A 26,510-nucleotide genomic window follows, 5' to 3' on the forward strand; every position below is an offset into this window, starting at 1 on the left:
ATGTAGTACTTTATTTATATTTTCATGCATGACACATAGTAGCATAGCATTTATTATGATACGGTTTCATGATATGATACTTAACCCTCTCTTTCTTCATTTAATTCTATGACAGCTCATCAAAATTTCCTAGTTGGCATGCATGATACTAGCTATGATACCCCCTTACCATCAGCCTAGCAAAGAAGGTGTACAGATCATTTGTGCGTCGCTTTGTGAGTTTTCATCCATTTGTTCGAGAAGCGGGGAGAAGTTTCATACATTTCGGCCGCGAGGTGCGGCCACTAGCGTAGGCCTAGTTGGTATTTTGATTACAGGAAATTCAGATGGAGTTCGGACATCATCAAAATCGATGTGTGCCCGTGGCGTGCTCTCACGACCCCGTGAAAAAAATTGGTAAAGTTTGGCACAAGTTTTGATGACCGCTCCTTCCAAACCGGAGCATCTCACATGAAGGATCATGGTTTCCAAAAGGAGACGTGTCAATTCATACTCCTGTGGCCAGTGACTTCATTGTTTGGCCTCATATTTCCACGGTACGCAATCATCATTATACCACGGGTTTGATTTTCTGGCGCATTTCAGGTATCGTTAGCTATATTTAAGACATTTTTTGAGATTAACGTGCATTTTGTGCATAAAAATAAAATTACAACCGGAACTGCATGTGCTGTCGAAAGGGATGAGGATCGCCGTTCGATCTGGGAGCATCCAACGGTGCAGACGTATGATCCGTGGGTTTGGGCTCTGGCCAATCAAAAAGCACGACTCAGATCGTGTGCGGGGTGGCGGGGTTTGGTCGGCACACGGCTTTCATCAATGAACTGTGTGCTATTCGCAAACCAGATTGCATATTTTTGTTCACACATACTATAGTGAGATCAATTGAGTGTGCTACCTCTATGATATAATAATAATAACAAAAAACAGTTCATATTCATTGCCTGAGCTGACAGCATATCAAGGTCAACATATTAACGGTTCTTACATCAACAAAAAACCGGGCATGACTCACAAATTCAGTACACGCGACAGTTCTAAATTGAACGAATTAAGTTGCATGGTAGGCATAAAGACTAGTCCTATGGCTTAATTCCCATGTACATGGGGGAACTGGGATCATTACGTTGACCCCGAATGAACTTAGGGTTTATGATGATTTTACGCTTCTCTGTTACACGGGTGCGTGATCCCTTGGCTGGCAACCCATCAAATTCATCGTACTCGTCCTCATCGGCAACTTCGTCGACACCCAGTACCCTTCTCTTCCCATGCATCACTAAATGGCAGTTCTTATGCAAGGGGCCATCCACAAAGAAAATCTGGGTAGCATCGCTGGCAAGAATGAATGGGTCCGCGTGATATGCCATCGTTGTCCTGTTAACACAGGTCTTCCTGTACTCATCAATCCTTACATGACCAAGAGGGATCCATGCGCACCTGAATAATGCCACCTTAACTTTCACATAGTCAAGCTTCCAAATCTCTTTGATGGTTCCATAGTATACCCTTTTATCAGCTTCATTTACAGTCATGCATTCTATTCGAACACAGTTGTTCTGATATGAGGTCTTCTGATCACGTTCCTCAGTGTAGAACGTATATCCATTTATGTCATATGCTTGGTACGTCAACACCGTAGGTGATGGCTTTTGTGCCAACCACGTAGCAATGTCATCGATGGATCCTTGTGCCAGACGATTCTTCAACCATTCGGCATAGTTCTTAGTGTGCTCCTTCATCTCTACATCTGATGAAGGCACCATTGGTAAGAAGCTTTGGTGTATCTCCGCCAAGTGTTCTTTGGCATAAGCGCTGAGAACTGGGTTGTTAAGCAGTACCATCAAATGGGCTTTCTTTGCCAATTCTCCGGGTGCATCCATTTGCGTGCCAGCAAGGACCGGCTTACCTTTCAGCCTTCCCTCATGGCGAGAGAGGGGCAAACCTATAGGTCTTTGTTTCATGTATTCGGTGCAAAACTCAACCACCTCCTCCGCGGTATAACCTTGTAGGATGCTTGCATCTAGATGGTTTCGGTTCCAACAAAAGCGCTTCAGTATTCCCATGAACCGCTCGAAGGGATAAATGTTGCAAAGAAACACTGGACCACAATACTTTATCTCGTCGACAAGGTGCACAGTGAGATGGACCATGACATCAAAGAATGACAGTGGGAAAAACATCTCTAGGTTGGTCAATATTCTTGCAATATCATCTTGCATATGATCCAACTCTTTAGGATCTACAACTTTCTGCCATAGTTGGTTGAAGAAATCACAGAGGTCAATGAGTGTGTTTCTTATATCTTTGTCCATCAGATTCCTGATGGCCACTGGGAGGATTTGTGTCAACATTACGTGGCAATCATGTGACTTCATGTGTCCCAACTTCATTTTACCTGAGCTCACATCCACGAGCCTTCTGATGTTTCCACAGTAGGAAGAGGGTGTCTTAACTGACAACAAATAGGTGAATAACTGTGTTGCTTCTTTTGTACTGAAATTGTAACTCTGACGAGCTTTGATGAATTTGTCATCATCTTCTGCTTCACTCTTGCGTTTTGATTGATCAGCAAGCATATCGAGCCGTGGACCGTCACCATCCTTTCTTTTACCTTTAATCTTGAGCAGAGTACCAAGGATGCTTTCACATACGTTCTTATCTATGTGCATGACATCGATGCAGTGACGTACACGTAGAATCTCCCAGTAAGGTAATTTCCAGAACACCGATTTCTTCTTAAACACTTGACCCTTGGGTGTTTGTTTCACCGTCAAAGGGTGGTTCTTGCCAAGCACAACATAAATTTTTAGCCATGTTGTGGACCACCTCCCCTTCATAGGGTCTTGGGCCCACACCTGCCTCTCCCGTACCATCAAATTCAGCTTTCATCTTTCGGTATGGGTGAGATTTCCATAAGAACCTATGATGATGCAAATACACGGTTTTGTGCGAGTTGGGAAGTCTTCTGCTAGCTGTCCTATCCATGCATGTGACACACCCTACATGTTCCTTTGTTTTCTGCCCCGATGTGTTGCCTAATGCCGGCATATCTTGAATGGTGTGCACCAGCATCGCATGTAGATCGAAAATCTCCTTTTTGTAAGCATCATAACATTTTACAGCCGGCACATCTATCCACACTGTCAGCAGTTCTTCTACCAGTAGCTGAAAATAAATGTCGATGTCATTTCCAGGTTGCTTCGGGCCTTGGATAATCATTGACATCATAATGTATTTTTTCTTCATACATAACCAAGGAGCTAGGTTATATATGCACAGAAGCATCGACCATGTGTTGTGATTGGTGCTCATATCGCCAAAAGGATTCATCCTGTCAGTACACTCCCCGAGCCTTATACTTCTAGGATCCTTGGCAAATTTTTCAAAATTGTTGTCGATTAATTCCCCCTGAGCCCCATCTTTCGGGTGCCTCATAAACTTATCCGCAATTCTCTCATCATGATGCCACCGCAACCTCTTTGCCTCTCTAGGGTTTGCAAACAAACGCCTCAACCTTGGAATTAAAGGAAAGTACCAAACAACCTTGAACGAGATTCCTGTCTTGATCTCGTCGTCCAATTTGTACTTGTCCTTTGCTCTCCTGCGCTTGTATCGTGCATGCTTGCATGTGGGACATGCACGCAAATCTTTGTACTCACCACGGTACAATATACAATCATTCACACAAGCGTGTATCTTCTGCACTTCAAGTTCCAATGGGCAAACAATTTTCTTCGCTTCATTCGTGCTTCTGGGGAGCACATTATCTTCCGGAAGAATTTCTTTGAAAAGACCTAACATCTCTGTGAAGCCCTTGTTTGATAGACCGTTTGCTGCTTTAAATCTGAGAAGCGCCAGGGTGGCACTCAACTTGGAATATTTCTTTTTTGCAACCTGGATACAATTCTTTCTTGGAGTCCGCATCAATGGTTGGCAGATCCTTATACCCAATCATATCCTTTTTTGGGCCCTTGAAATCTGCAATCATAGCAGCAAAATCTGGCATATCAAGATCGTCGTCAGCTGCGTCGACGTCTTGGTTTTCCAGTGGACGTTTCGGCTTTCCGGTGTTCCATTGGTAGCTTGACATAAAACAACAACATTAATACACGGATTAACTGCTGCCCAAAGATGCGTGCATAAATCACAAAGTTTTATTTTCATAATTACCGAGGGCGCTCCATGTTGTTATCCAGACTTGCAATAGAAAAAAATTAATGGCCAGTCAATTTACATGCAGAGTACTAGTACAACACTACCCTTAGGAATTGAATACCTTAATTAAGACACTCACGAAAAGAATACCTTAATTAATTAGCCGCGCGGCGACCTCCATCCAGCAGACAAAGAAGCGCGATGCGGAGACACGCCGAGACAGCAGGGTCGAGGAGCAAAGCTTAGTGCCGCTGCCGCCTGAAGTTTGACCTCCACTATCCCGCAATCGACCGCAATGGATGTGCTCGAATCACGCAGCCGCCGACCTCGATGGTTGAGCTCCTCCTATCTCCCGCCGCAGACCGAGGATTGACCTCCTATGATGCCGCCACCGCCCACCGCCCGATGATTGACCTCTTCTCCGGTAGCCGCTGCCTAGGCCGCCGCCGCCATCTCTATATGCAGAGCGGTTTTTTATGGATATCCGTAGAGCGGCTGTTTACACGGTATCTCACTGTAACTCAATTATATGGACAGGGTAGTACATCACATATGGTTATGTAATGGCAACCGTGTCTAACCTACATTGTCTTCTCACACGGTTTGGTGCGGAAATCGTGTGTGATGTTGTAATACCTAACACAAACGACATGTATAAACAGTGTGACGTATACAACATATAGTGCCATAAGTAGTTCCCGACCGTTAGCTTATCTCCATAGTTTCCCCATTTCCCCCAAATCCCTACATAGCCTCCAACTTCCCTCGCGTGGCGCTAACATTGGGGGAATGCGGACGAGTTGTGCTGATGGTTTCGGTGCGGCTGCTCCTGCTCGTATCGCCGCCACGACGGCGGTCACCGCCAAGCACTTGCCTAAGGTCATCAGAAGGCAGGTGTACTACAGATCCGAATCGTCCTGTCAGGTTCCAATCTATCCCGATCTTTTTTAGCATGTCCAAAGTATAGCTCCTTGTCGAATCCGTCCTGAATGACCCCCCTCCCCCCAGGAAAGCGATCTGCCGCTGGATCCGGAGCATGACTCCAGACTCCCGCAACATGAGTCTGACTCCGAGTTTTGCGCCACCGAGAAGTACCAAAAGCTGAGTTGTGTGCACGGGCACACTCCCGCTCGACGTGCATGCACAGAGGGATTCTACATTGGCAGGCAGTTTCTCAGTTGCCCCTTAGAGGTTAGTGATAATTAAGTTCATCATTTTACTTCAGTTAATGTCACCGCTCATCCTGAATACTATTTAACATTGGCAGGGATATGAGGCTTGTGCCTTTGTTAACTGGCTGGATGAAGAATGGCATGGCAGGGCTCGGAGTGTTATCACCAAGCTCGCAGAAGATAACGTAAAGCTCAAGAAGAAACTGGCTGATCTGGAATGTACAATCAGTACGATGAAGCAAGAAAGAATCAATCACAGGCAACAGATGAAAGCAAGAGACAAGAAGGAACTAGCATGTGTAGTTGTGGTTGTCGCATTAGCCATGTTCTATGCGCTATTTGCAATGATGATTAGGGGTTTTGTTTGACAGTATTGCTAAAGAACATCTAGATGTGCTCTAAGTAATGCACATCTAGGTCCTATGCCATTGATGTTACGCAAAGATTTGTGCAGATATTTTTCTTTGTCCTTTTTCTTTTCCTTTCTAGTTTGATTATTACTGGCTTTATCAATAAGAAGAGCTCAATGTATTGCTTGCCAACTGTCCTACTCTGTTCGTACCGGTACTAGTGCATAATCCCAAAACTCGTTCCTTGTTTTTGTCCTGAAAAAGGAAACCAGCCAAATAGCCAATAGGAGTCCTGCGCAACCCCGGGAATTTGGAGCGACTGGGTACAAATAATTACGGTTGATTATATCAGTGGTTAGATAATACGTCAACCCCCGCTTCAATCCCCCCCCCCCCCCCGCGCAAAAAAACCCCGCTTCAATTGGCAGTTCCTCTTCTCTGCATACCCCGCTTAAGTGTCCACCATCTTCATCGTCCCCGGCAAGCCGCGCTACACACTGGCACACACTCTGCAGCCATGTAGAGCGACAGCGAGGATGACAGTTCGGCCAGCAGTCTGGCGCCCGATGATAGGTCAACATCCGAATCATCCCGCTCGTCTTCCATGAGTCCGGCGTCGAGCCCAGACCTCGATTATATCTGGTTCATGGAAGGGACGCCGCCTCCAGAGTCGTCAGACGACAACCAGACGGACAAGGAGCCGTCGGAGGACGAAGAAGAGGACGACGATGATGATGAGGAGGAATGGTCGAACGAGGAGGAGGACGACGACGACAGCAACGACGATGACGACGGCGGCGGCGATGAAAAGCCAACGGTCAGCGGCAAGAAGCGTCCTCGCCAAGACGATGTCGCGGGGCCATCCAACAATTTATCCTGTCAATCTTATCGTAGACGGTTAGTAATATGTATTCGACAGAGATCTTCTACATTATCACCCACAGGTTGGTTTGTTGAACTATGTGCGCTGACGAGCACACAATTCACAAAAAAGACCGTATGGGCTATCTATAATGATCGCACACAATTTTGATTACCGACCTGTTTGCCGCGTATCACACACATCTTGTTACGCCGATTCGTTTGTGTTCACCTCAATCATCGCAAACGGTTCATCGGAGTGAACTGTATGCCGTATATCACACACACCTTGATCCGGCTGCCCATTTCTGTTGTTCTGTCTCATCGCAAACAGTTCGTACAGATCAACCGTATTCCCCTCATCGCACACGCAAATCTGAACCGTGTTTGATATATCATTCATCGCAAACATTTTGCATCTTTTTGACGGTTTTTTACATCACCGTTTGCGATTAATGCATCGCACACAGTTTCGTCAAAGGGTCTCTGATCGTAGTGTCGCGTTAGCAGCATCCTGCAGTAGTGGGAGGTGGCAAAAACTGGGTTGAAAGTGCAGGTAAGCCATAGCCAGAGCTCCAAGGACCATAAGATCGAATCACATTCATAATGGACCTGGATAAGTACATGGTAAAGTTACTTCTGGGCACATACTCATCCAGCAGAACATTGGCCAGCTCTTCACCTTGAATAGACAAGCTAACTTGCATAGTAATCGCAGAGATGGCCACATCAACAACAATAGTACGTCGAGCAAGAGGTGGAACGGTCATACTGGAGATTAACCCACTAAATTCTCCAATTTCAAATGAGTTCATACTATTGTTTCCTAAGTTGGAATCATCCCAAGCAGAGCCCAGACTGTCATTTAGGTTGTTTTCAGGCATGACACCATCCTAAACCTGCAGGCCCTGAGCAGCAAGCCAAGCTTGAAAATTCACCAACTTGAGGGATCTGAGGCGTTGGAGGCTCAGGCCAAGCTCCCCCCGTGCAGGCCGGTTAGCATTCGGGGCATTGTTACAATTGATCTGAGCAGGAGCATTTCCAATGCCATTCTGAGCAAACCAACTGTGTAGCCATTGTTGATACAAATGCTCTGCAATCATACCATCTCTAAACATCGGGTGCGAAACACCATTAGCAGCGCGGCGACTCCTCATTTGCAGGAGGAATTTCATGCATATGAGCGTTCCAGTCTGCCCCATGCAGTAGGTTCACCTGCACAGTCCAACACTCCATGTCCCCTCCAAGTTGCATAACCACGATGCTCTTAGGGACCAGTCCCATGTGAATAACCCTAACTCTGATGACTACAAATCTGCGGTCTATATGAGGGTTGTTCGAGGAAACCAATCAACCATAATCATCCATAGATCTTTGCAAATAAAACTCAGTCTGATAATCATCAGGAAATCCAATATAGAGTAGCAAAACCTCAGGACCATATGTAGTGGATCTCATATTCAAAGCAACATTATGGCAGACAAAAGAAACGACCAGATCCTCCTCATCTATCCCTTTCTCTTCCTATACCGAAATCGTCGTTTCATTCCTCTGCAACTTCTGTCGCGGACATGATCCAATCTACCTTGCAAGATAGATTAAGATATAACTTAAGGCTTTCTCAAAGATTGTGTTGACAGCAATGTCTCGGACAAAAGAATCCGCAAAAGCAAACATACCAATGCCGAAAGGATGATCAGAGACTTCTGTGGTGAGCAGTCCAGCTTCATGCAGCATTCCCTCCACCGTGTTCCTCAGACCCTCACGAAGATGCAGAGGGACATAGCGGCTCGTCTCCGCGATTTCAAGGTAATTGTTGCTCAGCGGTGGGATGGGATTGACTACCATATCCGTGCGCACTTTACGATCTGCAGGGCCAGGTTTGATTGACCAGCCAGCGGTGGGATGGGATTAAATTTCAAGATTATATTGCAAACATAAAGCAACCAGTGAAGTATATATGATGACTTGGTACCTCAATTTAAAGATAACCATCATACTTGTACAATTCTCAACAAATTAATATTAGAAGAACGCATGCAAAGTTAAGAGTGATCCCATGCACAATACATGGTGCCAAAAGAAAGAAAAATGGAATTGAGTCAACAATAATAATAAATAGATACACCCTTCACAGAGGAAATCGGAGATTAACATATGCCAAAGCTCATTTGGTTAAAAAGAGATAAATTTATTTTGAGAGGCGTACTTTTCCTGCCAACAGTTTACAACAAAGGTTTTCAATATCTTTCATGCTAAAGACATTAATAGTGGTTCCCATGTTTTTACACTCCCCTCCATCATAACCAACACAAACTATGGCTAGCCGAATCCATGAGTGACTGCTAACTTTCAACTTTTCTATCTTGCAAAAAAGAAACTTTCAACTTTTCTGGAGGAGTGTTTTTTTCAGTTTATTAACATTTTCTGATTTTTTTAGGGGTATTAACATTTTTGTTTTTTTGAGGGGATATTAACATTTTTTTGATGGCGTAGGCCTGTACGATAACGATCTAAACGGCCCAATGGCCGAGCCCAGAGAGCAATGGACACCCTCTATACTGCTCTGGGCTCATCATATTCTCCGTGCGGCCTGATCGCACATTTGCAGGCCGTCTGCTCCGAAGCTCCTCCCCCGCATCTCTCCTTTCGCCCCCACCTCTCTCCGGCGCACGGCTCCGACGCGATGGCCGCCCCACTCCGGCGGGTCTTCCCCTCCCTCGGCCGGGCCCTGCTCTCGCCTACGCCGGCGCGGATGCTCTCCGCGGAGGCCTCCGATGCCCTCGTGGAGATCAAGCCCGGGGAGATCGGCATGGTCTCCGGGATCCCCGAGGAGCACCTCCGCCGCAAGGTAACGTTCCCTCGACCTTCCCCGCTTCACTTTCGTCGCGATAGATTTATATCAGGTGGATCTGTGTGGGCATCTTTCGAAATGTTCGGGCTTCAAGCATTTTAGGTTGTTATGGGCGTCGAGGCGATGTGTCTATGCGTTAGTTGTGGTTGGAGTTTGGATTTGATCGAAATGCGAATTTAGCGGTAGCAGGTCTCTTTCAATTGGTCACAGCTGTGGTGAGGAGGAATGTGTGGGAGTTTGGGTTCCCCCGCATAGATTATACCGAATTTCCAACCCAATGATGATATGGGGCAAAGTGTGTTTGGCCATCTTGGGGGATTCGGATGGGACACTTATATCTGGGAAAATGAAAAATAGGTAGAGAGAGAGAGGTCAAGGGCAGCAATTCTCCTTGCGCTCTGTGACTTTGGGTAAATGATCCTAGTTTGCTTTGTATTCTGCCATAGTTTAGACCTTGGATTGATTTGTGCATTGTCCACAGTCGTCAGTTATATGTTTGCCTCAAAGAATATTTGAATGGGAGTTGACAGTTTTGGGTCAGAAACTGTATCTTCGGTGTTTGCGGTATGATGGGTTATATGCTAGTTATAAAACTTTCAGAAGGATAGGTCCTAAACTGTAAGGCCTAAATACCTGATTCTATTTCACGAATTCACTTTCACAGGATTGGTGCTAAAGCCCAAGTTGTTCTTATTTCATCCTTTTTGCCCCTTCTCAAATGGTCACTTATCCTTGTGATCAAGCAGGTTCTAATCTATTCACCAGCTAGGACTGCATCTCAGCAAGGTTCTGGCAAAGTCGGGAGGTGGAAAATCAATTTCGTGTCAACCCAAAAGTATGTTTCTTGTTGTATTTTGTTGGTTATCTTGTTCTTTCTCACGGGTCATACATCCCAAAAGCCTGTGATGCTGTCAGAAGGGCTGCCTCAAAATAAAATGAAATTTTAATAAGCCTCATGTAAATTTAACCTAGATTTAAAATTTTAAATTCAAAACTTAGCTTTCAAGCAGATCAAAACTAGAAATATGCTTCTGTCAATAACAAACTAGCACTCACATGAGGCAGTCAATAGTTCAAACTATCAGTGACTGAGGTACTAGGCTACTACTTGCCTGCTTGTGCAGCTAGACTGTAGTTCTAGCTAACTTCCGAATGTTCTTATACATCATGCCTGCGCAGTTTTGCTTTGGGTTACTATAATCTTAGCTCAGTGGTAGGTATTGGTATTTATCGAGGCACTCATATATAATACTACCACTTCTCAACCACTGAATTTGCCTTGAGTTCTGTGCACATTCTCTCATTGCTATGGCTATAAGTGTGCAGTTAGTGAATATGCCAGATCTCAAGGCCCATTCAATGGTTGAGATGGTGGGAGTCCACCTATGCAAGCACAAATCCGTATCATAGATATTGTCAGAATGAGTATATCCATTGAACAATTGTTCTTTGCAATCACCTCACTTTTGGTAAGTTTGAGTGAACAATCAACTTGATGAAAAATGTGATTATACCTGTCACTATACCATATCTCACTGATTATTGAACTACCTCCGATCCAGAATAAGTGTCGCAGTTTTGAACTAACGCCTAGTTCAAAACTGCGACACTTATTTTGGACCGGAGGGAGTAATGTTTATGAAGAATTGATGAGGCCCAGGCATTCCCTTTAAGCATCGTTGAGGTGGGCAAAAAATTAACAAACATCTCCAACATAGTTATATTTATTAATACTGGAAGTGTTCTGGTATTTTTTTTTCCTGAGGTGCTGTTTGTTATTGGTTCTTATCTGTTGAACTTAAACAAGAATAATATGTGAGGAGTTCCTTCTATATTTTATTATTTTTATTATTACGGAAGTGCTCTACATGTGTAGTAGTACCATAAAATTATGTAATGGGTTTTGGTTCTACCAGGGGCACTGTATGCCATATCTGCGCTCTTTTACTTGTTATATCTCACAATTAATATTTGAAACCTCTGGTGCATTACCTTGATTGAGGATAAGAACATGAAAAGAATGCTCTGTCACTGCTGCTGCAGGTCATTTATGTTTCAGACTTTCAGTAGCCTGATTGGAACGTACTTAAAAGTTCATTTAGAATCTGCAGTCAGAAACAAAGGAAATAATCTGGACACTGATTCAGTTTATTTTCTCCCTCTTTTTCTTGTCATTGTTGCTAACTGTAAACCATGCAGAATGCGTCCTGTACCTATTTGTGCTGGATGTTTAGAGGTTCCAGTGATTATTATAATGTGACAGCATTAAAGCCCACAGCTGATTTTTTACCTCCGATTGAGCAGTTCTCTTTGTTGAGGTGTTAGCGTGTCCTTTTTTGTGTGGCTCATGTCACGGCTCATGCAGTTATTCCGTTTGGCATGTTCATCACTCGTTTCTTTGGATTAGGGTTTGGTTAGCAAACTAATACTATCAGATACTATTCCTTCTAAAATATCTTCTTTTTCTTTTGAGAAACTGGTTCTAACATTTGAATTCGTGATAGGTGGGAGAACCCATTGATGGGATGGACATCGACTGGTGATCCGTATGCTAATGTTGGTGAAGCTGGACTTACGTTTGACAGTGCCGAGTCAGCGAAGGCATTTGCTGAAAAACACGGATGGGAATATGTGGTGGGTCTTTGACTCTTTTCCCCCCTCGCTGGTATTCTGGTAGATAAGTTGACTTGGCAAATAAGATGTTCTATTCAGGACTGGAACTTCAGGAATATTGGGAAAGATCAAACAATGATTGGTTACACTTTTGAACATCTAGGATAATTCAATTCTTGATTCTTCTTCTAATTAAAATGTTCAAGCTGGGCAGGTCTTAAAGGGTTCCCATCATCCCATAGGTGCATTTCCAAACTGGGCTAGGCCTATTTGATGAAGTACATATAGAGATAGATTTCATGCTAGTCATATACTCCGTATGAAGTTTATTTTCCAGTAACTGTGTGGTCCTTGTTCTTGATAAATAGGCATTTAAGTATGTCTCGGCTGCTGCCTGTTGATGCCTCCTAGAAATTTTTGCTGAATAGTTCTTATTTTGGTCATTTTGCTCAATTAATTTAGCTCAAATTCTTTTCTCCGCAAGTTACCTCTCATCTGTTCTGCGTTGAAATTTATCATTTATGCCACATGCCTTAAAGGTCTGTTGTTTGATTAGATTGCTATTAAATGTTTTGAAGATAATATATTATATATCCTTTATATGTCTTAGAGATATGCTATAAATTATATCCACTAGAAGTCAAACTTTTATATCTTCCTTTTCTCTGAAACCCATTAGAGCCAGAGGTTGTCATCTATGGGCTCACTGTATTCTTTCCAAATTTAGCGACACCGAGAGTTTTGGTGTTACTTTGCAATGAACATTTTTTAGCTGAAGCTGTCGTAAACATTTTTCAAGTCTATTTCTGGAGTAAAATGTATGTTGAGTTGAATCTCCTTGCGCTGTTGTGTAGTATTATTTGATAACACATTCTTCTTGGAATGCGCCTTTCATATTTATTTGAAAAAGAGAATTGTATACTTACATTTATATCTATCTTTTTGCAGGTTAGGAAGCGCCATACACCTCTTCTGAAGGTATGTATATCCTACATATCCTTCGTTTTGACTTGGTTAATGCATCTTCCTGCTTTACACAGTTCATACCTTGCATCTTAAAAAAAAAACTGGACACACCTTTTCTGTATATCCTACATGTCTTCTAAATCTATTTGTGTTTACATGTATCATCGCTTTCAATGTGTGCTTGCACACTTTTGAGTTGTTTTACCAATACAACATGGACATATCGTCATAGGAAGTATTTAACATTGAGTTGTAAGCAAGAAAGCGAGTAAAATATGCTGGTAAAGAAAAACATTGGTGACCTATCCATGTGCCAGAGCCATGAGTTGGTTGCGGGATCTTATGGGTTTCACCTCTAGCCTACCCCAACTTGTTTGGGACTAAAGGCTTTGTTGTTGTTGTTGTTGTTGATGATGATTTTGATGGTAAGCACTTGGTGCGCGTAACTCCGCAAGTAATGCAATCCATGTTAGATGTGATAACTTATGTCAGTCCATTATATTACGGGAAATGATGTGGAGATGGAATTATGGCATATATGGAAGGTGGATGTGAGGGCGGTGTCTTGGGTATTGCCACCTACGGGGTGGAGGGCAATGGTGCCAGTGGCATCTTGGGATATAGAGGTAGGGGAAAATGAAATGTCATGGTAATGGGTGAAGACCAACTTGGGGTCAACAAAGGACGGAAATGTGTAGACAAGGCAGGACGGGAGGATTTACGTACTCCCTGTGCACCCAAGTGTTTTTTCCTTTCTAGAAACCGCCAACAATTCTGAGAAAAAACACTGTTGACACCCCATGTAAGTGCATCTAGTGTCTCACAAAATTTGATCCAAATTTGACCAGTTACTCCAAAACAAGAGACTAATCCACCTCTGAATAGTAGCTAGTTCAAACTGGGTTGTGAATTGAGCACATTATCAGTACACTATAAACACTGTATTTGTTCTTTTTGTGTTTTTGAACTGTTTTAGATTTGGATTTGAAAATTTACATCTTAATAAAGTCAATGCCATGACCTTCGGAACTTTCTGTGAATTTTAAGATTCGGTTTTCTGTCGGAGTCTGCGAATACCCCATGACGGAGGGCACTGGGACTTAATGGATAGCCCGTTGCTTCTTTGTCACAGCGCCTGACCAAATTTGTTGACCTTCACATTATTCGTGTCTCCGGCAGACCGGCACTTTGAACTGAAGGCGCTCATCTTATCCATGAAAACTAGCTAGACATTGGTTCTGGTTCTCCATTAGTTCTTAGGACTTAGAAGTCAAAGGTTGTAGATAGAAGCCAAAACTGACATCAACTTTAGAAGTACATCGAATGTGCACTTGACCAGAGACAGAGTAATACCATGCTCGTCGACCCTTATCTTTTTGTTACTAGCAATTCGATGAGGACAAGCTAGTCAGTACTGGCTGCCATACTGTTTGAACCGATGTTCCCACTGATGCAAGGAGACCACTGTTTTGGCAGTTCTATCACCGTGTGTGCACTGGTCATATCCCCTGCCAAAGCATTTGACTTCGCTATCCCAACTAACACAACTATATTGCCAGGGATTTCAGATTTATGTTAGCAAGTCTGTTATATGATTCTCTAGAGTCGTTACAAGTGAATCACTTAAACAAAAGACATCGGATTCGGACAGAAGAATAAGGGCCAGTTTGGAAGAAGAATATTTCATGTTGAAGCTTCAGTATTTAGTTTGTACGGATACCCCAAATCCAAACAGGCCCTGAAGAATATATGAACTTACAACCCTGCACTAAATATTTGCATGTCCTAGAATCTGCACATTTCCATGGAGCTTGGCTGGGTCTGAACCTTAATTGTTGTTTGTTTACCCTGATTCGAAATTGCAAAAATATGTCGTCTTTTCATGGAACTAACACAATACTTTGTTATAATTAAGCATCATTTTGCGATCGGTTTGTATAGGTGTGTATTTACAACATTGGATAGGTTATTATACTTATAATTAACGGTTGATATTTAATCATGCAGCCCAAAACGTACGCAGAGAACTTCAAGTGGAAGGGCCCCCCGAAGACGGAGGAAGCAGCCTGAGCTGTGGATTTGTATGTTGTGTGGAGATTTTTCAAAAGATGTTCTTTTCCTCTGCCGCTCGTGCTGATTTTACTTTGTTCAATACCTGTCGTGCAATATGAGCTAGAACATGTCCTCATCAAACGTGTAATAAGCACGCATTGCAACTGAACTTGTCGGTCATCTCATCAAAATGTTTGTTAACTCCATTTTTTACAGGGTATAAATGCTTGTTATTAGCCTTGCCTGTAAAACTCCCCTTCACACAGAATTTCTTGGCTACTATATTTGTCAACTTAGTGCACGCAAAGAAGGCCAGGCAGATCGTGACTGCTGCCAGTCTGTGACTAGCTCTTGTACATCCTGCCCTGTCCCTACATACGTAGGCAATCACCAGTCATTATCAAACGGGAGTACAAGCAGCTCACTAGCTCAGAACACACCAGCAGACGTGCAATTCACTAAGCACACGTCATATTTTTCCCTTGCATTGTCCGGTCAACATCATATGTACTTTAGAACCCGGGCATGCACCATGCAGGCTTCCCAAAAAAGGAAACAGTTCACCTAGGTTTACCAGTACCACTAAACATGCACCTTAACCTAGTAGTTTAACAGTAACAAAACATGCACCTTAATCTATGACCTATGCACTTAGTTTCGCACGCTGCTTGGGTCTTGAGTGTCTCATGCGTCGCCGCCGGCGCGGTGGCTGCTGCCGGACGATGATGCATCGGCGGTGCGAAACCTCCAGGCGAAGAGGTAGTGCCTGTACTCGCACTGCAGCCGGCTGACGTCGCACGCTGCATGGAAGGAAGCCCGCTCGCCGCCGCCGCACTCCCACTCGATCTTCGCCGTGCACGAGAACCCCCCTGGGGACTCCGGCAGCGTCGCCTGCTCGGCCACCACCAGCGCCACCTCCCCGCTGATCCTCCTCGACGCGGCCACCGCGCCGAGCCACAGGCACTCGGGCGCGCCCACCATCTCCTTGTAGGCGTCGTTCACCAGCCGGACGCGGTTGCTCGAGTCCGTGACGACCGCCGGCAGCGCGTCGGTCTCCACGTCCGCCTCCACCTCCTCCGCCGTCTTCGAGGCGGCGGTGCAGCTGGCCGCGTCGACGGCGCCGTGGACGATGGATTCGACGTGGATGGTGGATCCTACGGGGCGCATCGCCCTCGGCGAGATCACCTTGGGCTCCAGCAGCTTCCGCAGCAGGTCGCGCTCCACGGGGACGTCCCTCTCCCTCTCCTCCTCCTCCTCGTCGCCCGCCACCATGGTCGAGAGCATCGTCAGATTCCCGCCGGTACTCGCAGTCGCCGGCGGCAGCGATGCAAACGGCATGCATGCACTGCCCGGCACGGACACATAGGCCCTCGTCGCCGCGGACACCACCGCGTCGGTGGTCGCCGCCGCCGCGCACCGGAGCGGCACCGGGTACGCCGCCCTCTTCCTCTTGGCGGCAGCGGCCGGCGCGGACACCGGCACGGCGCTCGGGCGCCCGCGCTTCCTTGCTCGGCACGGCCTGCTCTGCAGGTGGCATAGCACGCGGTCGGCGGCGCCGTCGATCGCCTGCGCCGGCGACGCCGGCAGGGCGGGCTTGGGCGCGATGGGCCGGAACCGCGCGAGGATCTCGTTGGCCTTGACGGCCATGTCCACCGGCTGCACCATGGCCATTGCGTGCACGCACGAGTCGAAGTCTGCTGGCGGGGGTGGACGGAGTGCACGGCGTTGGGTCCCGGTGCCGTGCCGGCTTAAGAAGGGGTGGGCGGCCAATCGGATGCGCGCAGAGGGAGGGGCACGTGGGAGCGAGGGGCGGGGTACGTGGGCGAGCGGGCGGGGACGCGGCCGACACGTAGGCGGAGGCGAGTCGCGGGGCGCGCTGCTTTGGAGGGAGGGGCTGTGGATTCCAGTGGCGTCCAGTGAGAGGGGCGTCAGGCGTGTGACGGAGTGGGGGGAGGCACCGGACGGGCGGGCGGGCACGGGGAGGCGCGAGGCCCGTTGCATGCGCGGCGCGATCGCGTTCGCCGCACCGCGCCTGCTCGCTTCGTGTCGCCTCGTCCCCCGTGGCGCGTCCCGCCGCGGTCACTGGCTGGCTGGCTGGCTGGCTGCCGCTCCATTCATGGGGCGTGGGGTGGGGTCACGTTGGCAGATGCTGCGGCATTAGCCGCCAACCGGGTGCTGGTACTCCAGCACAAGGCCCTTCACGTTTTTTCCTTCCACGACTAGTTCGATGTTTCGTGCTAAGGAACTGCTTGCTTTCCCGTCCCCTGTATCATCCTGTTGTTCAGGTGCAATGTACTTATGTACATGCATGTACTACGAGTATGATTGAAGTTGGTATGTCAATATTTGGCAAATGCCAAATGTTGGCTAGTGATTGGTTGGCTATCAACTTTTTTTCTCAACCTCACAAAAAGTTGCCAACATTTGGCAATTTTGATTTTGCCAAATGTTGGCTTGCCAAATATTGGCAATGCCGATTGTTGGCATCAAACCAATTATGTTCTACGTGCTTATGCACATATATGTTCCTTTGAGATAATAGCTTGGGAGTACTTTTCCCAACCTCTATAAATGCATAGGGGTATTAGGTATGGTAGACGTTATATATATAATAACATTGCTCACCAACAACCAACGCCAAAACCGCCTAGCGTACGCGTATCTCCACACGTGTTGGCGAGCATAAGGCATAGACTTTACATATACGTACAATTTTGTAAGAGTAATCCATGATGATCTAACCCTATCGTCCAAAGAAATCAAAGCTGGTGACGAAACGCTCTTAGCACGTGGCGCAAAGGAGCACCGCACTACTACGTACCTACGACGCTACCATGCGTACGTCCGATGGCTCGTCCGTTTCCTAGCCAAACTCAAGTCCAGATAATCTAGTCAAGCCCATAGATACAGTGCAGTGCTAGCAATAGCATACGGTAACTGGCACATTACTTTTTTTTGGTGCATGGAACTGGCACATTACTTGCAGCTGGTACTGGCAACCTTGGGTGCATGGCACGTACTCCTACACATACGGTCCGTAGTTACGTATTCCCTTGTACACGAAACCTCAGTGGCCAAAGATCTACGCGTGGAACATGCATGTCCTACTGTTTGGTCCTCTCCTCCGGCCGGCCCCACTGGGGAACCGAAACTTTGGACGCTACTGGTAGGAATACTTTAATTTAACCCCCGGTTCTGCATGCATGCATGCATGCATGCGCGGCATGTGCTGCGTGCCGTGTCGAGCGGACAGGAAGGTGGCGCGACGAGTGGCGGCGCGGCGATTGGCGGGCGCGGCGCTGCGCAGCCCTAGCTAGCTAGCGCATGCAGGGAGGGAGGGAGGGAGGCAGGCAGGCGCTCCCGCCCGGCGAGTGGCGAGCGCGCCTCGCGAGGCGCGGCATGCATGGTTCGGTTCGGTGGCGGTGCTGCCTGTGCGCTGCGGTGCAGCTGGGGTCTGGTGTGGCTGCAAGTCATGACTCTACCGTTATGATGCTTGCTGCTGCGCGCAACGCATTTAATTCAGTCTTTGCTCTAGCGACCTCATGCGACTGAATAATACTCCCCCGGTCCATTTTGTTTATCTTTTGATGAAAGAAGGCCCCCTTCCGAGGACGCGGCCCTTCCGAGGACGCGGAGTTTCTGCTCCCGAGCTCAGAAACAAATTAAAATAAATAATAGAAAAAATCAAAAAATTTCAAAAATAAACTTTCGGTGGTAGATAATTTGATGCGTGAGGTCCGTTTTAAATTTCAACTCATTTGAGCATCTGAGCAGCTCTCGGCAAAAAAAACAAAATCGGGGTATGTAAAAATGTTTAGAACTGTTCTAACCCAATTTGTTTTTTTGCCGACAGCTACTCAGATGTCCAAATAAGTTGAAATTCGGGGTGGGCCTCACGCGGCAAATTATCTATCACACAAAATAATGATTTTTTTTGAATTTTTCTAGTATTTATTTTGATCTTTTTTCTAAGCGGGAGCAGATGAGTCTGGGCATCGAATTGGATATCGCCCCTTCTGATTTCTATTAAAGAAACTAACTGGTTCGACCACAAAACACAACCCCGCGACCTACAACTAATCACACACACATTATTTCTAAGGAAGATAACGCAAAAGGAAGCGATCAAAGCGCATTCTTAGACATCTCTAATAATGTCACCAGCATCAAGATCGAAACAAGAGCAACCAACAGACCATCTCAACCAACCAGCACAGATGCCAGGTTTAATGAGGAAAACCACAAACACAAACACAGCCATGGTCTCAGACGATCAACACTTCTTACATCCACAAAAGCTTAAAACGAAAACATCTAGAAAGAACTACTGAAGAAGAGGACCAAGTCACTCCCAGAACGAGTAGCCTCAAGCAGCCTCAAGCAATCTTCATCCCTCTAGGCGTAGCACATTGTATCTCCACTCTTGCGAAGCTTTGTAGACATCATTTGCTACACGTTCTAGCAGCTTTGTTCCCAGCTTCAACACTTCTTTGTTTTGTTCCTTTGTCTGCAAGATAGACCATTCCACAATCCAGTGGCACATTAGTTTGACCAAAGTCATGGGAACATTATAGTTCTTATTATAAAAAATTACACCATTTATACATTTCCAAATGGTCTAGAAGAGGGAAGAGATTCCAATCAGGACTAATTTTTTATCATCTTTCGGAAAGGTTTTAATCCAGCTCCCAAAACATTCTTCAATTAAAGAGGGAGTGGATCTCGGCCCAAAAGTGCATTTAAGTAAACTCCATATCAGGGAAGCAACAGAACAACAAAACATTAGATGATTAGTAGTTTCATCTTTACCACAAAGCTCACAAGTTCTACTACCTTTCCATCCTCTTTTAAGGTGAGAGTCCCTAGTTAAAATACTTTTTCTGTTCACCAACCACAAGAAAACTTTGCTTTTAGCAGGAACTTTCACGTTCCACATTTTTTTGTGTGGAAAGTTGCAATCCTCAGTTTTCACTTTCCTACGTAAAGATTTCACAGAGAACTTCTTGCCAGCACTCAGGGTCCATTCAACTCTGTCTGTGCCATTTCCCATTTCCACCTCATCACGTCTACCCTTTAAATTATTCCACAAGTCCATGGATTCCCCATGAAGGGTTCTTCTAAATTTGAATCCCCTCCACCCTCTCTGAATAGTTCCAGCCACATTTATGTTATGATCAAAATAAAGGGCATAGAGTCTAGGATATTCATCCTTAAGTGCTCTATCATCTACCCAAATATCCTCCCAAAACCTGGTGTTACCCCCATCCTCTAGTTTTTTCTTAAGATATGTTACCCCCTTTGTTTAAATTTTTCCAATCACACCATTTATCAGGAAACCCTTTGAGTTTTAGCATCTGAATAACAAAATTTATTTTATTTTGTCATATGCTTTCTCAAAGTCCACTTTAAAAACCAAAACATTTTGTTTTCTTAGCATGAATGGAATTGAGTGCCTCATGAAGGACAACCACTCCCTCCATAATGAACCTTCCTTTAACAAATGTTGTTTGGGTGGTAGATATCACTTGAGACACACATTTACTTAATTTGTTCATTAGCACCTTAGTAATTATTTTAAAGCTGACATTCATAAGACATATGGCCATGAACTTCTGAATTTGTTTAACATCAACAGTTTTAGGAACAAGTGTGATGATACTATAGTTCAGAGCATCTCCAGCCGCGGCCCCAGAAAGGCCTCCCCAGGCGATTTTTTCGTGCCGGCGCCGAAAAAACGGCCCAGTCGTGCCCCCAGGAGCCCGATTTTCGCCGGCCTGGGCCGAAATCAGCGCCGGCGGACCCAGGCCGAACCCGGCGCGCTGGGGGCACCGGGGCGAGCGGCTTTGGCGCGAAAGAGCCGCGGGCCAGCCGCGTCAGCGACACCGCGCCTTGTCTTCACCCAGAACGCCTCGGTTTCCCGCGGGGAATCAATGGCAAGGCTGCCGCCGGTCAGCCTTCCATTGATTCCTCACGGGCTGCGCGTCACAGGGCGGCGCGCCGACGCCTCCCCTCCCGCACACGCGTACACACGGGCGCGGCGCGGCTATATAAGCCGATGGCCTCCCTCGCCTCTGGCCACACCAGCCCTTGCCGCCGAGCTCTACCTCTCCCGTGCGCCGTCGCCGAGCCCTCCCTCTCCCTCTCCCGTGCGCCGCCGCCGAGCCCTCCCTCTTTCCCTCTCCCGATGGCCGAATGTTTCCCCGGCGACAAGGCGGCGGCCAACGGCTTCGGCCGCCGCTCTCTCCACGAATAGGAGTCGTGGCTCCTGTTCGAGGCCAACATCCCGGCGGTACCGGACATGCGCGCCGGGCCGACGGGGTGGAGGCTCAGCAACGGGGGAGTGCCCATTCCCCCGTTGCCCGACGCCGTGGCGCGCCCCTCCTACTTCGCCGCCGAGGTAGAGATCGTGCGCGCCTCCCTCACCGACGAGCAGCTCGCCCTCCCCCAGTACGCCGCCGACAACCACGCGGCGTGGGCGGCGTACTTCGAGTGCCGTCAACAGCAGAGGCTGGCGTCCACCAACGGGGCGCCGATGGTGGGCGGCCTGAAGAACAGCGAGGGGCGCCATCTGTGGTGGGGCGTCCCCGGCCGAACGCTCGAGGGCGTGCTGACGCACCTTGAGGGCGGCAACAACCCGCCGTTGGCATACCCCCTGGCGAGGGCGGCCGCCTCAACCCACCACCGACGCGACGGGCAATGGATGCCCAGGAGGTTCGGCTCCTCCTCTTCTTCCTCCTCGCACTCTTCTTCCCGCTCCTCCGACTCTCCGGCGTTGCTCAGCGTCAAGGCCGAGCCCGCGGTGGAGACGCCGCTCGGCATCGTCATCAACGAGGGCGGCCGGCGCGCCTCCTCGCCGGCTCCTCCGCGCTTCGTCAAGCCAAAGATAGAGCCGGGGCTCGTGCCAGTGAAAACGGAGCTGGGTTTCCCCGCCGTGAAGACGGAGCACGGCGACGTGGAGCTCGACGATGACGCGGCCCTGGAATGGGCGTGCAAGGACTCCCTGAAGATGGCGAGGAGCGCCAGTGCGCCGCCCTGCGGTGGTTCGAACAGCGCCGCCGGGGCCGCGACGAAGGAGTCGTCGTCGTCATCAAAGACAGCGACGACGACGACGCACCGCCGCCACCAGTCCGCATTGGCGACGCTGGTCAGGGGTCCACCAGGGACGGCTGCGTCAAGGAGGAGAAGGCCGCCGACGACGACGGCGGCAACTACTCGGCGTTCAGCGATTTCTTTTTTTAGTTATATTTGCTATGTAGCCCGTCGCGAACATGTCAATATATGCCAAAGTTTGCCGAAATTTAGCCGTGTTTAACCAAACTTCACCGAACGTTTTTATTTTTTAAAAATTATACGCATCTGGGGGCGGCCCTGGGGCCGGCGACTGGGGACCAACTCGCCCCCAGGTCCTTTTTTTGCACCGGCTCGCCCCCAGGCGGCGATTTTAGGTGCCCCTGGGGGGCCAACGGCTGGAGATGCACTAAGTCTAGCTATATCTAATGTTCCATTGGCAAAATCATCAATCAAGGCTGAATAATACTCCACCAGTCCATTTTTGTGTTTACTTCAATCTTTGCTCTAGCGACTTTATGCGACTGAATAATACTTCCCCGGTCCATTTTATACTTCCCATAGTAAGATTTGTTTGAAGTCAAACTTCATCAAATTTGACCATATTTATATGAAGTTGGCCAATAGTTGGTCAAATTTTACAGATAAATCTCACATGTGGAATAAAAAGAACCGAAGAAAGTACTAGTTCCCCAGAATTTTTCTGGTCGAGGTGTGGAAATATTTTGCATGAACTTTTATTTTGACATTAAGGGGTGGGGGTGAGGCGAGGAACCCCCACCATTTGTTGTACTCCAACTAGAACGTGGCTTGCCAGTCAATACAAATACAAGTTAAGCGCATCGAGGCACAAAAGAAAAATACAGGGAGCCCACCCAAGAGGAGAGCCAAAACACTAGGAGCGTGTTTAGTTACCTGCATTTTTTTGCCTCATTGTATCTGTGACTCAGTTGGGCCTGTTTGAGTAGATGCAGGCTAAAAATCATGTTGTGCACATCGTCTATTAGCCTGCATCCTCCTCAGCCTGGCTGCGAAGAAATGCAAATAACACTGCTTGGTTGCGACCTTGTCTAGGCATATGCTGAGTGTGTGGTGTTTGGTTAGATGGAACACATGTTGTCTGTAACCTCTTTTACGAAAGACCCTGAATAGGAAGCCAAAGTGAAAAATCTCCAAAAGCTGAAGCATAAGCCCAAACAAATAGGGCCCAAGAGGGTCAATACGCAAATAAAAACACCTCAATTAGAGTTGTGGATCAAAAGTTACAACACTTTTAATGTCGAGGATTGTGAATATGCAAGTTGTGTTTTGGAACATAATTTGTAAAACATGCAATATAATGTACTAATATTTATGTTTCCAATCGTAACTGCTGAAGGCTGTTTACCAGTATATAACTATATATACATCTTGGGCCTGATAAGCAGTGAAAATGTAGCCATGATTGTGAATGAGAAGCCAACACATAACAAGAATAGAGCTAGACAACAAGCACATAACATGGGGACCTTTTCCTGCTGAACTTCTGATGTAACCCAAGTGATGCCAACCAATAACTTTAAACTTATCAAATGGATGCTAAGAACAATGAAACATACTGGGAACAAAACCATTATACTACACCAATAACTCTGTGGGGTACATATGAAATGGGCACTTAAATGACCATCTAATGGGACTGGCTAGATGTCAGGTAACAGAAAATCCAATTTGGGACAGTCGATTCACTATGAGCCGTCGGATGCAAGTTGGATGGCTAGATTAGCTTATTCAACCTCCGTTGTTCATCTTCTACCTTCAGAACCGCCAATCTACCACCGGAATAACCGCCTGCCGCCACCGCCGGCAGCCAGTGGTGCTCTGCGTTAGCCTTGCCGTCCTGCCCTCCCCCCAACCGTCGCCCATTGTCGTGTTGCTTCTACACCTAGCCATCCCTCTAACCCTGTCCATGAACCATTTTTTCTAGAGAACTACACCCCACCCCAATGCCCCTCATATAGATAATGGGGTCACCTGCCACCCTAAGATAGACCCAGAGGGCTTCTCCGGCGAGCTTGCGATTGCTTCTTCCTTACCTCCAACGGCTGCTTCCTTCCTTCCAAAATCGACTGACCCAAAAACCATTTTCAAACAAATTACAAGTAGCTATTGTGATGTATAAAACATGAGGCTTGTCATGTCAGGACTACATATTGTTGGGGAACGCAGTAATTTCAAAAAAATTCCTACGCACACGCAAGATCCATCTAGGTGATGCATAGCAACGAGAGGGGAGAGTGTTGTCCACGTACCCTCGTAGACCGAAAGCGGAAGCGTTTTGACAACGCGGTTGATGTAGTCGTACGTCTTCACGATCCGACCGATCCTAGTACCGAAAGTACGGACCTCCGCGATCTTCACACGTTCAGCTCGGTGATGTCCCACGAACTATAGATCCACCTGAGTGTCGAGGGAGAGCTTCGTCAGCACGACGGCGTGATGACGGTGATGATGAAGTTACCGACGCAGGGCTTCGCCTAAGCACTACAACGATATGACCGAGGTGGAAATCTGTGGAGGGGGGGCACCACACACGGCTAAACAATCAACTTGTGTGTCTATGGGGTGCCCCTCCCTCGTATATGAAGGAGTGGAGGAGGGGAGGGGCTGACCCTCTCTATGGCGCGCCCTAGGGGAGTCCTACTCCCACCGGGAGTAGGATTCCCCCCCTTCCCTAGTTGGAGTAGGAGAGGAAGGAAGGAGGAGAGAGGGAGGAAGGAAAGGGGGGCCGGCCCCCACCCAATTCGGATTGGGCTTGGGGGGGGGGGCGCCCCCTCCTTGGCCACCTCCACCTCTCTCCCACTAAGGCCCAATAAGGCCCATATACTCCCCGGGGGGTTCCGGTAACCTCCCGGCACTCCCGTAAATGCCCGAACTCACCCGAAACCATTCCGATGTCCAAACATAGCCATCCAATATATCGATCTTTATGTCTCGACCATTTCGAGACTCTTCGTCATGTCCGTGATCATATCCGGGACTCCGAACAACCTTCGGTACATCAAAACACATAAACTCATAATACCGATCGCCATCGAATGTTAAGCGTGCGGACCCTACGGGTTCGAGAACTATGTAGACATGACCGAGACTCATCTCCGGTCAATAACCAATAGCGGAACCTGGATGCTCATATTGGTTCCGACATATTCTACGAAGATCTTTATCGGTCAAACCACATAACAACATACGTTGTTCCCTTTCCCTTTGTCATTGGTATGTTACTTGCCCGAGATTCGATCGTCGGTATCTCAATACCTAGTTCAATCTCGTTATCGGCAAGTCTCTTTACCCGTTCCGTAATGCATCATCCCGCAACTAACTCATTAGTCACATTGCTTGCAAGGCTTATAGTGATGTGCATTACCGAGAGGGCCCAGAGATACCTCTCCGTAACACAGAGTGACAAATCCTAATCTCGATCTATGCCAACCCAACAAACACCATTGGAGACACCTGTAGAGCATATTTATAATCACCCAGTTACGTTGTGACGTTGATAGCACACTAAGTGTTCCTCCGGTATTCGGGAGTTGCATAATCTCATAGTCATAGGAACATGTATAAGTCATGAAGAAAGCAATAGCAATAAACTAAACGATCAAGTGTTAAGCTAACGGAATGGGTCAAGTCAATCACATTATTCTCTAATGATGTGATCCCGTTAATCAAATGACAACTCATGTCTATGGCTAGGAAACTTAACCATCTTTGATTCAACGAGCTAGTCAAGTAGAGGCATACTAGTGACACTCTGTTTGTCTATGTATTCACATATGCACTAAGTTTCCGGTTAATACAATTCTAGCATTAATAATAAACATTTATCATGATATGAGGAAATATAAATACCGACTTTATTATTGCCTCTAGGGCATATTTCCTTTAGTCTCCCACTTGCACTAGACTCAAAAATCTAGATTACACAGTAATGATTCTAACACCCATGGAGTCTTGGTGCTGATCATGTTTTGCTCGTGAGAGAGGCTTAGTCAACGGGTCTGCAACATTCAGATCCGTATGTATCTTGCAAATCTCTATGTCTCCCTCCTTGACTTGTTCGCGAATGGAATTGAAGCGTCTCTTGATGTGCTTGGTTCTCCTGTGAAATCTGGATTCCTTTGCCAAGGCAATTGCACCAGTATTGTCACAAAAGATTTTCATTGGACCCGATGCACTAGGTATGACACCTAGATCGGATATGAACTCCTTCATCCAGACTCCTTCATTTGCTGCTTCCGAAGCAGCTATGTACTCCGCTTCACACGTAGATCCCGCCACGACGCTTTGCTTAGAACTGCACCAACTTACAGCTCCATCATTCAATATAAATACGTATCCGGTTTGTGACTTAGAGTCATCCGGATCAGTGTCAAA

General features: G+C 46.9%; 2 protein-coding genes across 2 annotated transcripts; one reads left to right on the forward strand and one right to left on the reverse strand.

The window, feature by feature from the left end:
- Positions 1 to 9,096: 9,096 nt before the first annotated feature.
- LOC123052260 (NADH dehydrogenase [ubiquinone] iron-sulfur protein 4, mitochondrial) lies at positions 9,097 to 15,232 on the forward strand. Its single transcript, XM_044475383.1, has 5 exons — positions 9,097 to 9,392; positions 10,142 to 10,230; positions 11,900 to 12,029; positions 12,957 to 12,986; positions 14,982 to 15,232. The coding sequence occupies exons 1-5, from the start codon at positions 9,228 to 9,230 to the stop codon at positions 15,042 to 15,044; spliced, it is 477 nt and encodes a 158-aa protein (XP_044331318.1). The 5' UTR covers positions 9,097 to 9,227; the 3' UTR covers positions 15,045 to 15,232.
- A 254-nt stretch (positions 15,233 to 15,486) lies between these two features.
- LOC123052258 (uncharacterized) lies at positions 15,487 to 16,911 on the reverse strand. Its single transcript, XM_044475382.1, has one exon. It carries the CDS (start codon positions 16,695 to 16,697, stop codon positions 15,711 to 15,713), a length of 987 nt encoding a protein of 328 aa, XP_044331317.1. The 5' UTR covers positions 16,698 to 16,911; the 3' UTR covers positions 15,487 to 15,710.
- Positions 16,912 to 26,510: the final 9,599 nt, after the last annotated feature.

The sequence above is a fragment of the Triticum aestivum genome, chromosome 2D (assembly GCF_018294505.1).
Source record: "Triticum aestivum cultivar Chinese Spring chromosome 2D, IWGSC CS RefSeq v2.1, whole genome shotgun sequence".
Classification (NCBI taxonomy): domain Eukaryota; kingdom Viridiplantae; phylum Streptophyta; class Magnoliopsida; order Poales; family Poaceae; genus Triticum; species Triticum aestivum.